At 47.1% G+C, this 15,871-nt stretch overlaps 1 protein-coding gene across 3 annotated transcripts in view; it reads right to left on the reverse strand.

Moving 5' to 3' along the window:
- Positions 1 to 105: 105 nt before the first annotated feature.
- Positions 106 to 15,871, reverse strand: part of CIITA (class II major histocompatibility complex transactivator) — a 21,862-nt gene continuing 6,096 nt past the window's right edge. Inside the window, exons 2-19 of one of the 3 annotated variants that reach the window (XM_042437656.1) lie at positions 14,347 to 15,330; positions 9,996 to 10,112; positions 9,796 to 9,873; positions 9,251 to 9,310; positions 9,047 to 9,115; positions 8,604 to 8,645; positions 8,011 to 8,157; positions 7,466 to 7,603; positions 6,872 to 6,946; positions 4,786 to 6,472; positions 3,930 to 4,103; positions 3,365 to 3,436; positions 3,010 to 3,090; positions 2,597 to 2,689; positions 2,169 to 2,252; positions 1,885 to 1,968; positions 1,268 to 1,351; positions 106 to 910 (exon numbers count right to left, since the gene is read on the reverse strand). In XM_042437656.1, coding sequence (XP_042293590.1) covers positions 835 to 910; positions 1,268 to 1,351; positions 1,885 to 1,968; positions 2,169 to 2,252; positions 2,597 to 2,689; positions 3,010 to 3,090; positions 3,365 to 3,436; positions 3,930 to 4,103; positions 4,786 to 6,472; positions 6,872 to 6,946; positions 7,466 to 7,603; positions 8,011 to 8,157; positions 8,604 to 8,645; positions 9,047 to 9,115; positions 9,251 to 9,310; positions 9,796 to 9,873; positions 9,996 to 10,112; positions 14,347 to 14,650 — 3,465 coding nt within the window. In that variant the 5' untranslated portion in view covers positions 14,651 to 15,330 and the 3' untranslated portion in view covers positions 106 to 834. Of the gene's footprint in view, positions 911 to 1,267; positions 1,352 to 1,884; positions 1,969 to 2,168; positions 2,253 to 2,596; positions 2,690 to 3,009; positions 3,091 to 3,364; positions 3,437 to 3,929; positions 4,104 to 4,785; positions 6,473 to 6,871; positions 6,947 to 7,465; positions 7,604 to 8,010; positions 8,158 to 8,603; positions 8,646 to 9,046; positions 9,116 to 9,250; positions 9,311 to 9,795; positions 9,874 to 9,995; positions 10,113 to 13,267; positions 13,314 to 14,335; positions 15,331 to 15,871 lie in introns of those variants that run through there. The other 2 variants (XM_042437657.1, XM_042437658.1) reach the window with 2 other exon arrangements.

Here is a 15,871-nt window from a genome sequence, read left to right on the forward strand (position 1 = left end):
TCCATTCCAGAAGTCATTTTTAAAACCTTGGAAGGACGCTTTTAAAGACATTTTCTTCCTGGGATGCGCACCAGAAACGCCATTCTCTCCAGCCGCAAAGTAGGACGCTTCCAAGAGGATTATCCCAAATGTATCATCTACATTTATTAAAGATTGTATAAAGTGTGCGCTTGGTGTGACCCACGAAGGAAGTGTGTTGGGTCATTGTTTGTAGTTGTGACCCTCTCCTAGGTTTATTCGGCAAAAGCATGCCATTGCTTTCATCTGAGGCTGAGAGAGTGTGACTTGCCCAGAGTCGCCCAGTTGGCTCCCAGGGATTTGAGCACGGATTTGAACCCAGGTCCCTTGGCATCATTACCACCCAATTCTCAACCCATGACACCATGCTTACTATTTTTGTAGGATGTACTACACTCAGATTTAAAAAGGAACCCAACCAAATCCTGCTATATACAAAAATACATATTGATCCTCTCCTGGGGGCCATGTGGAATCAACTGGATCCCATTTACAGATCCATCACTTTGCAGAGTTAATCCCCCCCCCCCGAACCAAACTAAAAAGCATCAGTCCTTTGTCCAACCTGCAATGCGAAACAAGCACCTTCTCAGTCTTTACAGCCTGTTTTCCAGGGGTGCCAATGCAGACATGGCCCTGGATACCTCCTTTAAAGTTTGGACTATACCCCTGGAGCGGATTCCCCGTTGCAGTGGATGCTGAAACTGGCATCACTGGAGCCACCAGCTGGGGCCTTGGTTTCAAAGGTCAGTTGGACTCCATCCAAATCCCAATTTTTCCCCTTCCACCGGTCAGTGCGGCTTGCCTTGCCTTGCTCTAGAGAAGCCTGATGCGAGGGTCCAGCTGCTGCAAGTGGTCCAGGACTCCGTGGGGAATGGCCGGACTCCATAGTCTGGAAGGGATTTGGAGAGGAGAACGGAGCAAAAGGCAATAGAAGAGATTAGCTCTTACAATCGTAGATTCATAGAATAATTGAGGTGGAAGAGACCTCCAAGGGTCATCTGGTCTGACCCCATTTGGCCATGAAGGAAGCTACCCAAGCCCTCCATGGGACTGACTGGCCATCCAGCCTCTGTTTCAAGACCTCCAAGGAAAGAGAGCCCCTCCAAGACCTTTGACCCTCAGTACCCCAATGTCCCCCCTTCGGCCATGTAGGAAATACAGGGCATCCTAGAGTTGGAGGAGACCCCCAAGGGCCATCCAGTCTGAACCATTTGGCCACGAAGGAAGAAGCTGTGGGATGACTTACGCCATGCTTTGAACCCAGGGGCAGCACTTCAAGCTGTCGGTCAGACAGTGCGCTCCTGCTGCGGTTATCTGGTTGCAGTGGATGCTGAAACGAAACCACAGTCCCAGGAGTTAGCAAGCAGAGGCCTTTGGGTCACACTCTCTCAGCCTCTGAACCCATCTTGCCCAGAGATATCCAGTATCACACTTTGGGCACTGCATCACAGGAGTTAAAACAATGCACCACCAGCTTTACTGCAGTGGTTGCAGTAGCCTGAAAAGGTTACTTTGGTTTTTCAACTTCCAGTATCCCCCAGACAGCAGTGGATTCTGGGTGCTGTAGTTCAAAAAGGAATACCACTTGGACCACTCTGAACTGGGTCTGATTTTGGAAGCAAAGCAGGGTTGCCCTGGGTTGTTGGCAGGAAGGGAACCGTCTTGAAACCCTGGCTGATGGGATTGACAATCCAGAGCTAGATGGACCCCTTACAAGTGTCTGACCCAGCATAAGGGCAGTTCTTGTGTTCCTCCGGAGAAGGTCCTGGGTTCAATAATCTGCAGCGGAGTAGGAAGGGAAACCCCAAATTCTGAGTTGCAAATAGTTTCTGCGGCCGAGAGACATGCAGCGTTTCTACTTACTCCAACACTCTCAAGGAGGGCATTTTGGGGAGCATTTCTGCAAGGTGTTCTGCTCCTGCGTCTCCGATGCGGTTATTGTACAAGCTGCAGAAAGAAGAGAAAATTGAAGACAAAGGCTTGAGTTTAGGGACTGAAGTCCCAAGGAAAGGAGAAGGGGCTGGAAGGCGTTCGGTATCAGCACAGTTTTTGGGGAAAGCATCCTGGACCCTTCCGGGCAAAGCCTTTGCCCTTCTTCCTCTCCATTGCAATGTAAGAAAGTGGAACATGGGATTGCCAGTACTCACCTGAGCGTCTTCAAGGAAGGCAATGATGGAAGAGCGGCGGAGAGCCTTTCTGCCCCAAGGTCTGTGATCTTGTTCCGGGATAAGCTGGAACCAAAGGTTGGGATTGTGAGATGGGACTCAGGGGATCTCCTGGGTGTCCTTCAACTGCAGGTCCCATCATTCTCCCAACCGGCAAAGACAATACTGTTGCAGTCCAGCCACATCAGAAGTGTTGCATGGCTGTGACCCAAACTAAGGACATCGATGTCATGGGTGACGCTTTGTAAGATAATGGGATCCACTATCAGCCAGTAAAGTGGAAGTGGATGGGAGTCCATGGTCTTCCTGGTGTCCTTGGACTGCAATTCCTATTATCCCTAGCCAACAAGTCTTGATTTGCTCTAGAAAACTGCATCCTGAAACTGGTGGCGTTTAGAGGCCTGACTTACTTTAACGTTTCCAAGGAGTGCAACCGAGGAAGGACTTTGCACAAACTCAACACTCCTTCGTCCCCGATTTCGTTTTCCTTTGGAGAATCCAAGCTGGAAAATAGCAAAAAATATCAGAGAGTATCAACCCATGATAGGAATTTTCCACCTCCATCGCTGCAAAAAAGTAAACTTTTTGGGCTACAACTCCCAGGGTTTGCAGGACTTTGGGAATTATAGTCCAATGGAGCCATTCCTCCCAATTCTGACGTCACTCCCTGCACTTTTCAGTTTCTCACCAATGTTTGGCAAACTGACCTTTCATGGACTATACAATCCCCAGGGGTCATTCTAGGCATGCTGGGGATTTTGGGAATCGTAGTCCCAAAAGGTAACTTCCCTGAGCTCTGCTTATCACCCCCTTCGCCACTCACTCCAAATGTTGCAGACATGGAAAGGCATCCAGAATCTGGACCAGCTTTTGGAAACCCTTCAAACCAGAGATAGGCCCCATCCTGCAAAGGAAAAGAAGAATGATCATAGACAATTATAACAGAAGAATCAATAGAAAAGCAATCTATTAGCATCTCCTTCTGGGACACACGTTTCCAAGCCCAGCAAGGCTGGGGTCCCAAATAAATCCTCAAAATCTGCATTGTTTCTGCAGTGCAGACGCAGCTTCTCTTCTCTTCTTGAGGCTAAACGTCCCAATTGCCACCTTTGTCTTAAAGGTTCTTTCCACTTGAAACCGTCTCAAGAATAACTTTTTAAACACAATCTCTTACTTACATGAATTCTATTTGTTTGAAGTCTGCAACAGCGGGAATGCGGTGTATTTTGCAACCGTTGGAGTCCGCCTGGCTAAAGAGAAAATAATTGGGGAGGTGGGAAAATGAAATTTTGGGGTGCAGGATGCTTTCTGAAATGGAGACAATTTGACAGTTGGTTTTTGTGGTCAAAAATGCCCCTATTCCCCTGCCAAAACCACAGAAAAAAGCCATTAAATCCAACCATTTTCTGGCTGGAATCATAAAGGACCTTCCATTGGGAGAGACAAGGTGTCCCACCCTCCAAGATGGGTGTGCAATGCCCCTGCTTCCTGATGCCCAACTAAAGCTTCTCCTTGGGGTCAGATACAGAAGACCACAATCATGCACAAACAAAGATAAATGTGACTAATTCCTTGACGTGACCTGGCCATAAGAAGTTCCTGGGCCCTTTTTCGGGTCTTCTGAAATGGAGAATGTCCTTGATTTCAACCTCCAGGGACAGCAAATGGTGCAGACCAGCCTTCCCTTTTGCCCTCCTGCCCCAAACCGAAAGCCTCTGAGATGAATTGGATGGACGGACGTACCTTTGGGCCATTTCTTCCTCCAAATGCACCAGAGCGGAGAGGTCCTCAACGTCCTTCATCGCCTGGGCTTTGAACGGAAGGGTGATAAATTTCTCCATGGCCGATCGTAGCTGTTCTTCTTGCTTGGTTTCCCAAAGGTGCTTCCAGAGGTCAATGGCGTGGCTGAGGGAGGCCCTGGAAAAGACGGACGTGGCTTCAGTGGGTGGACGGGTCCATGGACGGATGGACGGACAGACGGACGAATAGAGAGCCCACCCACACCGTCCTGCATGGGACCTCTCAGGATATCTGCCTGCCTGAGGACAGAAATGCCATTCAACCATGCTCCAATCTCTTACAGAATGGACCTCCCTATGTGGCTGGTTCCTGATAAGTAGGTTGGGAAATGGAGGTACAGTTGTGTCCAAAGTGTCCCAGTTGTGATTAATCAATTGCAAACACCAAACAGTTACCCTACATTTATCCATCTGTAACTGTTTTGGATTCATGGTTGCTTTTTTAGGATGTCATACAGAAGATGGCAATAGATTGCTTTCTTGCAGCTCCAGAGACCAAGATGCACCAGTTGGTGCAAATTACAAGAAATGAGATTCCACCTAAATGTTAGGAAGAACGTCTTGACTGTAAGAGCTGTTTGAGAGAAGAACATGGACAGCTTCAGATGGTGGTGGGCTCTCCTCCTTTAAAGAGAGGTTGGATGGGCGTCTTTCAGGAATGCTTTAGTTGTGTATTCCTGCATGGCAGACAGGGGTTAGACTAGGTGACCCTTGGGGTCCCTTTGGCTCTAAGGTCCTATGAGTCTCAGTCTGATCCTGGCCCAGACCCTACTGCCTAGAAAACATGAACACCAACCAACCTGAAGGCTGACACATTCTTCATGACCACCAGCTGCCTGAGCCCTTCCGAATCAATGGAGCTCCCTCTGAAGTCTAACGTTGTCTCCTTTGCAGATCTTTTTAGGACAGAGCTTAGGACATGGATGTCAGACGGGGCGAGAGAGAAGCCCATGAAAGAGAGGTTGGACCTGAGCTCAAGCGCCAAATGCTGCAAGAGATACGTGTCTTCTGTTTCATGGACACAATGGAACAGTTGCAGAAGTCTTCCTGGGCTGAAATCCCTGATTGGGAGTCTCCGGATGTATTTGGAGAGGCTTTTCTTCTTCTTGGCAACCATCTTCTCCACGTCCTGCTCCCCTTCTTCTCCAAAAAGTAGAGGAGAGAGGAGATTGTCCTCTAAGAAGAGTAAGCCAGATAAGAAACGAGGCACCAAGTCCAAAGAGGAGGAGGAAGAGAGAGACTTCTTCGCCTTGGAGAGCAAGCAAAGGTGTTGGGTCAGTTTTTTGTCCTTGATCTCTTTGGCCAGGACCAAATGCAAGGCCAGCAAGAAATTTTGGACAACGGAATTGGGAAACGCAAACCTGCCACATTCCTCCGTTTCGTTGCTGGAGTTTTCTGGGAACAGTAAAGGAACCACTAACCCATAGTCCAAAGCAAACTCTTTCACTTCCCCAGAAGAGAAATGGGAGCTTGTGAAGACTTTTTGGTGGTTTTGCAAGACATCCCAAGCCATCTGGCCTAAGGTGGCAAGGTGACGCTTTGGATGGACTTTGTTCTCAGTTGCGTGGGCCATTTTTTGAAGCAAGGACTTCACAAAAAGGCTAGTAAGTGTGGAAGGCAATTCTATGCCTTCCGTTTGGAAGACCGACTCGCAAATGAACCGACACAAATCAGGACGGTGACAATGGCTGAACAGGTAAGGGGACTTCTGGATCAGAGTCGCTGCCCCATCGCAAGTTGGGAGGCCTTCAAAATATTGGGCAATGTACATTTTGGCTTGCTGCATGGAGAATCCTGTCAGCTCCAGGATCTTGTCCGCTTTAGGTAGACATTGGTGCAGCTTGCCTTTGGGTCGGGCCATGAGTAGCAGTGTGCAACCGTTGAGTAACTTCTTCTGGAAGAGACTGGCCAAAGTGGCTCCGGTGCCACAAGGATCCCACCGGGGCGAGCGCTCCGGACAGGGCTTGGTGAAGCTGTCATGGTCCTTCAGCTCTTCGAAACCGTCGAAAATGAGGAGGACTTTTTCTGGGTTGTGGAGGACATACTTATAGACTTCGTTGAGTTCCTCTTGAGACAATGCAGAATGCTCAAAGAGGAGGCTCTTGAGGTTTTGGTGGCTCCCAGTATTCAGATGCCCACAATCGAATCGGAAGACAAAGTCATATTTGGGCCACTGGCCCTCGGACCACTCCAGGCAAATCTTTTGGGCCAAGAGGGATTTCCCCATCCCAGCCTCCCCCAGGAGGACAATGGTTTTGGTGCTGGGGTCATTCCTCCCGGGGGTCTGGAAGAGGTGCCTTCTCTCCACCGGGGTCCTTGACTTCTCCTCTGGGTCAGTGCTCCTCCTGCCTTTGTCCTCCGAGGGAAACTCTGCCAGGTTGCACTCCAGGTAAAGGTGGTCCAAGGGGGCTTCTCCCTCCATCTTCCCAAAATGGCAACTGTCCCGGAAATGGCTCTTCAGCTCTGTGCAGAAAGCATCCACTGACTCTGGAGGAGAGAAAAAAGAAAGGGGATAATAATAATATTTAAGAAGAGGAGGAAGGAGGGAGGGAGGGAGGGAACCATGGGTCAAAAAGTGGAAAGAGGATACTCCAAAAGACTTTCTCTCATTGGAAGAGCATATGTATATATTAATGCTTTTAAAAAATCCCTCCTTTCCTCTGCAGCTGGCATGCGTGGTTGCTTTTCCTCATCCCCATTCCATTTTTATGGTGTGGTGTGGATAGATTGACCCCTATTAGCTTGGAGCCAGGATCCCCGAGAGGCGGCCTCCTGCTTCTCCCCTCTGTCCCTGTCCTGAGTTCGAGTCCTCTGCAGGCAAGGTGTCCCAAGACCCCAAGAGACCCTCTGGCTTAGAGCCGGGATGAGGATGAGGATGCAACTCACCTGGCCTTTTCTGAATTTGCTCAGAAGGGACTGGGGGGCTCTTATCAGGTCCTGTCTCAGTCTTGCCTTCTTTGCCTGGGAATAAAAACAAGTGGGAAAGGCAGGAAAGCTGACATCCCAAAATCATCCCAAATACTGGGGAGTGGGGTGCATGTGATGGGGAGGCTGCAGTCTGGCACAACCTGCTTCAGGATGGAGACCTGGTCCATTCATTTTGGGGGCTCCAGTTTCACCTCCTGTGTCATTGCAGCACTGAGCCACTGGAGGGCAGCACCAGCACAAAAACCAGAAACCAACCCCAGGACTTTTTGCTTCTGGATTAAACCTGAGCAAAAGTCTTGCAAAGCCAAAATGCAAGTCTAATATGCTTTTGGGTTGCCATGATTCTCCTCCACAAAACAGGGACACAAGTATTGACACCCTACCTCCCCCCCCAAAAAACCACACACACACACACACACCACATTTTGATACTGGCAATGGCAAACCCCCTCTGAAGAAACGTGAGAAGAAAACCCCATGATAGGGTCGCCGTAAGTTGGAAATGACTTGAAAGCACACAACAACAAGATGTCTAAGAATCACAGTACTCACCTGGACAGCCCTCTTTGGTGGTATCCTCAGGTCTGGCCAGCCAATGCGTTTGCTGGACGAGAGGTTCAAAGGTCAAAATCACCTGGATATCCTTTGGGTTGAGAAGGTAATACTCCAGGTGAGGACTTGCTGAAGGCTCTGGAAATGAAATTGCAATTCAGAGAGAGTGAGACGCAGACAGACGGAAAGTCTTCAGCAGATCTCTGTCTAAGACCCAAACAGAAGGAAAGAGGCTCTGGGTACGGCAGTTTTGCAGAGAAACACAGGTTAATTTTGCAGAGAAACATATGGCCAAATTAATTGCAATCAATGTGGTTTTTAGTTAGAACACAAACTTCTTCGTTGCTACTTCATGGTTGTCAACCCTGTGTCTTAGGAATCTCAACCATCCCTTATTTCAAATTTGGAAAGCCGGGGGACCCCATTTCACTCCAGAGCCAAACTTAAACCTGCAAAACTGGAAATGATCCAGTGGCGTTTTGTTGAACCTGCTTCTCGGCCAAAGCAATGCTCCCCAGACCCATGGCATGCTTTGCCTTGCCTACCCAAAATCTTTGGGGTCCTCCCTGCCAGGCCAACGGTGGTCACCGAAAACTGGAGGTGGAAATTGGGCTGGTCAGCAACGGGGCAGCATCCGTTCAGAGGGACGTTGGCGGAGGGGTCATTGAGGACACAAACAGCCGGGGAGTGCGCTGCGGGAGACAGAGAAGAACCACAAAAATAGAAGAGTCATTAAAGAAGGGTTGCGGGTTTACTGTGCAACATTTTGTGGTGTGATTTTACTTATGTCTTGTGTATGCTTTTATTGGTATGTTTTTTAATTTCTGCAAGGTACTTGGAATCCCACTTTGGGATTTGAGAGGAAGGGAGGTTCATAGATGGACAGATGGATAGACAGACAGATAGACAGGCAGATGGCTAGGATGGATGGATGGATGGATAGATAGGTGACAGGATGATAGAATGGATGGACAGGTGGATATGATGGCTAGGGTTGATAGATAGATGACAGGACAAATAGATGCATGGATGGATGGATAGATAGGATGGGTAGGATGGAGAGAGAGAAAGAGTGATGATAGGATGGGTAGATGGATAGATACTGTTCTTGCAACGACTAATGCAACTGGCAACTCACCCACTTTCCGGCGCTTGGGTTCCAGGGCCTCAGAGCAGCTGCCTGCAGGTAGAAAAGAAGCCAGATGAAGGCCATCCCACTTTTCCAGCTGCTTCTAAAATGTCCCAGTTCCTCTCTTTTCCCCCCTTTGGTCCTCCGCTCACTTCAGCTGCTGCAAACTGAGTTCAAAATGCAAAAGTGGTTTGCACTGAATTGACTCAGAGGGAGCAGAGGAAGGGGCACAATCTTGCCCTTCCCAAGTGGCTTGGGCAAAAGCAAACTGCTGCATCCTCTCCTAGTTTGTACGTTCTTCTTCACTGATAACTTTCCCAATCCTGACCATGCTCTGATGTTGTTTGGCCAGATGTGTCCTGGTTTTTAATCTGGGAAATGTTGGAGAGGTTCTGCTGAGCATCGGTCAAGGCCCTTTTCCCCAGTCTTCCTCTTGGCTTTTTTGGACTTACGCCTCTTCTTTCCTTCGAGGCAGCTCTCTCTGGGGCTTTCGGCAAAGTCTTCTTCTGAAACCAGGCTTCCTGTCAGGTTGCATTTAAGGAAGGAAATTAACAGCTTGCTATCAAGGCTTGGTTAAAGCAAGGATTTGCAAAGAGACAGATAAGTGTGATTTGAGTTTTGGAAAGGTTGCAACAAGGGATGGGTAGGAGGCTTACCGAAAACCTCTTCCACTGGTTTCTCTTGATGGTCTTTGAGTAAGTATTCGGCCAATGCAGCTAAAGAAAAAAAGAGCGGACAGATGACATCGGGGAGCTGTATTATTATTATTATTATTATTATTATTATTATTATTATTATTATAATATCTTAAAGTCATTTCTGACTTATGGCAACCCTAAGGCAAGCCTATCGTGGGGTTTTCTTGGCAAGATTTGTTCATAAGGGGCTTGCCGTGGCCATCCTTTGAGGCTGAGAGAGTGTGACTTCTTACTCAAGGGTTGCCCATTGGTTTGCATGGCCAAGTAGGGATTCGAACCCAGATCTCCAAAAGTCATGATAGGGTCGCTTTAGGGTTGCCATAAAATGACTTCAAGGCGCACAATAATGACAGCAACTGCTTTGGCCGTCGCCTTCAAAGAACTTGGTTGGAAGCTAGCTTTAAAACAAATAACCCAATAAAAGCCTAAGCAGGACAAACAACCGTGCAAAAAAGTGTATTCCTGCCATTTATTCTCTCATTCCCAGGATCCGAATGACCTACCAATCTTATCGTAAGCCTCTTCTTCACCTTCTGCCATGGAAAGGACATCTGCGTCATTCAGCGTATCAATAGAAGGACCTATAGGACAACAACAATGAATTAATGGGGTTGTCATAAATCGACAGGTAATTTGTGAAGGTATGTACACAAACACACGCAGAGGAGAAAGCAAGAAAAATAGGGGTTTTTCGGTTACGGACCTGTATGAAACTCGGCCACTTCTTCCACCTCCTGAGAAAGGACCCAGTCGTCCAGTTCGCTTTGCAGCAGCTCCAGGTAGCTCTTCCCCAGCAAAGGACCCAGGTCCATTTCGGCTCCTGAAATAAAACATTAGGATTAAAATCAGGCACGTGGGTTTGTGCAAGTCTGTCCATCCTAAATGCACTCTGCAAGGCTAAAATGTACCTCCATATATCCACAGATTAGATAGATAGACAGACAGACAGACAGACAGACAGACAGACAGACAGACAGACAGATGATGGAGGGATAGAGAAATGGATGGATGGATGGATGGATGGATGGATGGATAGATGATAGGATGGACAGATGATAGGATAGATAGAGAGATAGACAAACAAATAGATTCCCCACCATGGCAAAAAGTTTCTTTTGGGATGCCATCTGAGTTACTCATGACTTTTGCCAGGAAGGCGAAGGGTGTGAAGGAGATGAACTTGATTCAAAGCCTCTGTTGAGCTGAAGGCAGTGGTTTTTCTTGCTTGGCGGCTGGATTATTATTGTTATTATTATTACTGTCTCATTTAGAGAGACATGCGGATTATGGGCTCCCTCTCAGCCGCAACTGAACAAACGGGTATCAGGTGGATTGAGAACAACGAAGGGTTTTGCATTCCTCTAATATTCTTCCTTCTTTGGTTGCCAACACAAAAGGCACTTGGGGTATTTGCAAGCCATGGACGGTTGAATCTGCGGATAAGGAATCCGTGGACACAGAGGGCCGGCTGCAAATACGTTGCAGCAACATATTGATTAATTCACACAACTCACTGAAAGATGCAGCAATCCTAGCTGAGATGGAGATTTGCACCCAGCTCTTTCTTTTTTGCCTGGAGCTATGATGCCCAATAAAACTGGAGAATTGCACCCTTGTCTCCCATTTGGAGAAGACTCACAAGAATTGGAAATTTGGGCCCGGGTCCCGAGAAGAGACTAATGCAAAGCAGCACCAGAAGGTCCAGCCTTACTTTCATAACAAATGTTGCAGACGTTAAACCACAGATTCTGTGATTCCCACGCAAAAGAGGAATTGAAATTCTTTGCTATCTATCTTTGCTATGTATATATGTATGTACATATGTATGTATTGGTATTGTGTGCTATAGATCATGTTCTGAATTATTGAAGAGATCAAAACAGGATGCTTTTGAGTTTAGTTAACAAAAAGGAGTCAGAATGGCAGTGTCCTAGGAAAGACAAAGAGGTGGAAATGGTTTTGTGTTGTGTTGCAACCAGAACCCACAACGGTAGATTTGGGCTTGAAAGGGATATGACTCTGGTTCTATAACCTCCCTGCAGCTCAGAAGAAAGATTGCTTTCATGTGGCAGGGAGTTCCAGAGGCATCGTGCTTCAGAAAGATCAACTAAACATTACGAAGAAGTTGTTAGGGTAAGAACTGTCTGAGAGTGGGTTATGATGCCTTGGAGGTTGGTGGGCTCTCCATCTTTCAGCAAAGCTTGCATGGGCATCTTTCAGGGGTGCTTTGGTTGGGTATTCCTGCATGGCAGAATAGGGTTGCATTGCATGGCCCTTGGGGTTACTTCCAACTCTGTGATTCGATCCCATCCCCAACAAAAGAGTTCAGCAGACACCATGAAAGCAGAAGTTTGTGGCTTCCATATCAGCGGAGGTCCCAGATCCACCCCAGAATCTCTTTCGGGCTCAGCACTTTGGGCAGCTCTAATTCCCAAATTGCAAGTCCTGCCCAGGGCCTTTGTATGTACAGTTCGTCCTCCACCTTTGCAGCTTTGACTTTGGAGGATATGGACAAAGAAAAGCTTTTAAAAAACCCCAACAACCCACCTAAAGATAAATGCACGCTTTTTAACGATGCTCAAAACGGAGGAGGTTTTGGACCTGCTCCTGGAGAGAAGGCTGAAATGGAGGGCAGGTCCTGGAAAAGGAGGACGCTTGATTGCTCCGCTTTGTGGCTTTAAAGATAGGGATGGTGACTCACTCGGTACGAAAGCCACAAAAACCACCGAGGTCTTTTGCAACAAGATGGTGCTTGGATTACGGTGCTTTTGTGTGTTTTTGGTGAGCGGAGAATCAGGGAGAGACGGCTTTATGAAAACCCTCCAAAACCCACCAGTTTGGAGCCTCCTAAAAGGATGAACCACCAACATCAATAAGAGAAACAAACCCTTTTGTGTCTCCAGACCGTCTTGAATTTTCTTGTATTTTCTCTGAAGAAGAAAATACAATTTTCTGCACTAAAAGCTCAATTTTGTGTTTGGTTTTGCAAGACAAAGTCCCCAACAGTGAAGTTAAGACAAAGGGGGATTGCAGTGAATATATGTGATGACAAGAGCCAGCCTGGTGCAGTGGTTTGACTCTGGGAGGCCAGGGTTCGAATCCATGCAAACCCATTGGGCAAGGCACACTCTCTCAGGAAGCAATAGCAGACCCACTCTGGGAAAAATGTCCAAGGAAACAGGGCAGCAACGGTGGAGTGGCGATAAATAGAGAGGAAGTGCCTGGCGAGCCGGCCAACGATAAACTCCAAAGCAAAGGTAGGAATCATGGCTTTCAGGAAACAGTGGCTGAATAAAAGCAAAGGAGGGGACTGTCCCTTGGAAGAAGGGCAAGGAGCAGGTGGCAGGGATGGAAAACAGAAGGAAAAAGGAGTGTAAAGGCAGAAAGAGAACTGACCTTGGAGAGGATGTTCAGGTCGTCCCTTTGGCAAAATCTGCTGGATGCAAAGCTCAAGGTGAGAAGCCATGATGGATGCCCAAGAAGAAGAAGAAGTCTCACCTCAAAAGAGTTACTAAAAGAGTGTGTTTTCTTTGCTAAGGCTGAATGGGTGAAGAGACGGAGTGCTGCTGGCGCTGACCGTAAGCCTCTGTCCTGGGGAATCCCAGAAAGAGGGTGAACTGGAAATTCCCTTTGTTTTCTTCTACTGCAACTGGCATTATCTCCAGTCCTGATGGGAAATTTGACCACAGACCTGGGCTCTCTGCCACCTTTCCTCCCTCAGCTCTCAGTTTTTACAAAGGTTTCCCACCTGATGAAGAAGCTGCTGGAGTTTGCAACTCCCAAAACGTGGCACAGCGCCAGTCCTTTGCACATTGCAAATCAGTGGGAGGGAAAAATGCACCTGTCAGGTCCTTTTTTTTGGGGGGGGGGGGTTAATGGGGAGAAAAGACCAATGGGCCACCCATGAGTGAGCGGCAAGGGACCCACAACCCAGGAGAAAAAGGACAGTATTGGCACAATGTCTGGCTTACTTACCTTACGAAGGGTGCTCCAAGCAGCTCATGAGGGCAGAAGTGAAAACAGGCAATGGTGCCCAGTGTGCCTTTCACTTTCTGTTTTATTCTTATCTGGGTCTGGATTTAACCCCACCTAGGCCCTCATGGAAAAAGAAATGAGAGCACGCTGTAGACCTTTGGAGCATTCGCACATTGCTATGCGCCCTTTTGGGATGCTCAAAATTGATCTCCAATGGATCGGGAAACAGCCCCGTAACTGCGATATGGGAAAAGGGATGCTGCGGAGAGGACCACAAGGGATGGAGGCGCCAAAATGTGGCCTTAGCGTTCATGCACAGAACAGTTGTGCATGCATGTGCAATAAAGATAAAGATGTGCATATGTGTGCAATAAAGATATGCATGATGTGCCATAAAGATAAAGATGTGCCATAAAGATAAAGATGTGGATGCATGTGCAATTACCAATGCATACACTTTGGAGGGTTCCAGTACAGGAACTGGATCCAGTTTTAGGACTTCCAGCCATTCCAGCTCAAAAAAAGCTGTGTGTGTGCAGCATATGTAGAGGACTTTACATTTTGACTGCAAATCCCAGCATCCTTGCAGCTATGCTGGGCAGAGTATCCTGGGTGTTGTAGTCCCCAAATACACCACTTTCCCCAAGGTCTGATGGACACAATATAGCCCCCTTTGCATCCTCTTTTGATTAAGAACCAGTCAGTGGTTCCTAAACCTTAGTCCTCCAGATGTTTTGGACTTCATCTCCCCAAATTCCTGACCATTCGCTTCCTCGCAGGGTGGCCTTTGGAGGGCTTTAAACATGGCCACCTGTTAGGAATGCTTTAGGGGTGCATTCCTGCATGGCGGATTGGGGTTGGACTATATGGCCCTTGGGGTCCCATCCAGTATAAGCTTCTGTTTAAGGATACTGCAATTCACCCTATTATTTTTGACCCCAAAGAGTTTGGGGGCATAAACGGAGGCTCATTGCCATACACTGAGAAGCGACAGTCAGAGAGTTTGGATGCAACAATAAGAAGGCAATAATGCAAACGCTGAGCGTGCAAAGCGATCGCATTACGCACTGCAAGCTTACCACTCCGGCGTCTGCTCCGAGGCGACGCTTCTCTCGTTGCGTCTTCTGGGCAGCGGCCCAAAATCTCCAAAAGGCAGGTTGGGGAGGAGGCAGGATTCAAACCCAGGGCCCATTTTTCCACCAGGATCAAGGCCACCTTCCTTGCCAGATCTTCCCTGTCTCTTTCGCGCAGCAAAGTCTGGAAGTATTCCTTGGAGACGGTGCCTTCTCCCAAAATGAGGTTCAGCAATGCTTCCAGCTGAGTATCTGGTGCTTTGGAGAGGATTTCGTGGAGTCTGGGGAAAATCTCCTGGAAAAGGTTCATCTTGGCCAGGATTTATGATTTATGAGATTTCATTTTTATGCCCCCTTTCCTCCCAGAAAGGGACCCAAAGCGGCTCACAGGATCAAAAACTTGCCACCAAGAAAATGTAAAAGCAATTAAAACAGTGTAAAAGCAACTTTAAAAGTTAAAGCATGAGTGAACGCTGTGATTTCTCTGGGATTCTTGAATGCATTTGGATGCATCTCTCTCTATATATAAGGCCTCAAGCAGCCCAAAAAGATGAAATGAAAGATGTTTTTTTTGCAAAGGGGTTTCGGGAGTCATGTGTGCGATTTCCTCATTTAACTGCACTTATGAATACTGCTTGTTCCAAATAACTCCAGCCACATTTTTCTCCATTATTTTTGGTAATGTTAACTGCAGAAAAAATAAAGATTCGGTGTCCCTCGCAAGGTTAGATTTTGGTTGGTCTAATAAAGATAACACTGTTTGGGGGATTTTCGATGCTATCATACCTTGCTATATTGCCAACATAGGTCCAAAACGCACTGCAGAAATAATCCAGATTGAGACCGCTTTAAATCTTGGAGGATTATGGATGCTGTGGTCCAAAAAAGAGAGGCATTTTCCTCTGATTTCTTGCTTTCTCTCTCTTGAAAGCGACAAGAGATTCTCTTATGCTTTTGGTATCTGAAATGGTTTGTTATCTGGATGCAACCCTGTTAAGGAGGAATGAATAAATTTACGTTAAAATGAGAGGGTGCTTTAATCTTCTATTATAAACTATAAACTATTACCAACTTTAAAAAGCAATCCAAGCTCTTGACCAGAATAATCAGGACCTTGGATTTCATTTATCATTTGCACTACAATGCATTTTCAGCTTCCAGGGAAACTATGGTCCAATCCACACTGCAGAAGTAATCCAGTTTGAGACCACTTTATAACTCAGTGTTAGGGAATCCTGGGAATTGCAGTTCATTGTGGCACTAGAGCTGTCTGAGAGAATGCTAAATGTCTTGCAGAACTACAACTCCCAAGATTCCCCAGCACTGAAGCAGGGCACTTAAAGCAGTCTCAATCTGGATTATTTCTGCAGTGCGTTTTGGACCTACGTCGGCAATATAGCAAGGTACGATAGCATCCAAAATCCCCCAAACAGTGCTATGTTTATTAGACCAACCAAAATGCACAAATATATATTTTTTGCAGACTTTCAAAGCTCCAGCAAAGTTTTGAAATGTGGTGCCTTCCCAAACT

This window comes from Sceloporus undulatus, chromosome 8, assembly GCF_019175285.1.
Source record: "Sceloporus undulatus isolate JIND9_A2432 ecotype Alabama chromosome 8, SceUnd_v1.1, whole genome shotgun sequence".
NCBI classification, from domain to species: Eukaryota; Metazoa; Chordata; class Lepidosauria; order Squamata; family Phrynosomatidae; genus Sceloporus; species Sceloporus undulatus.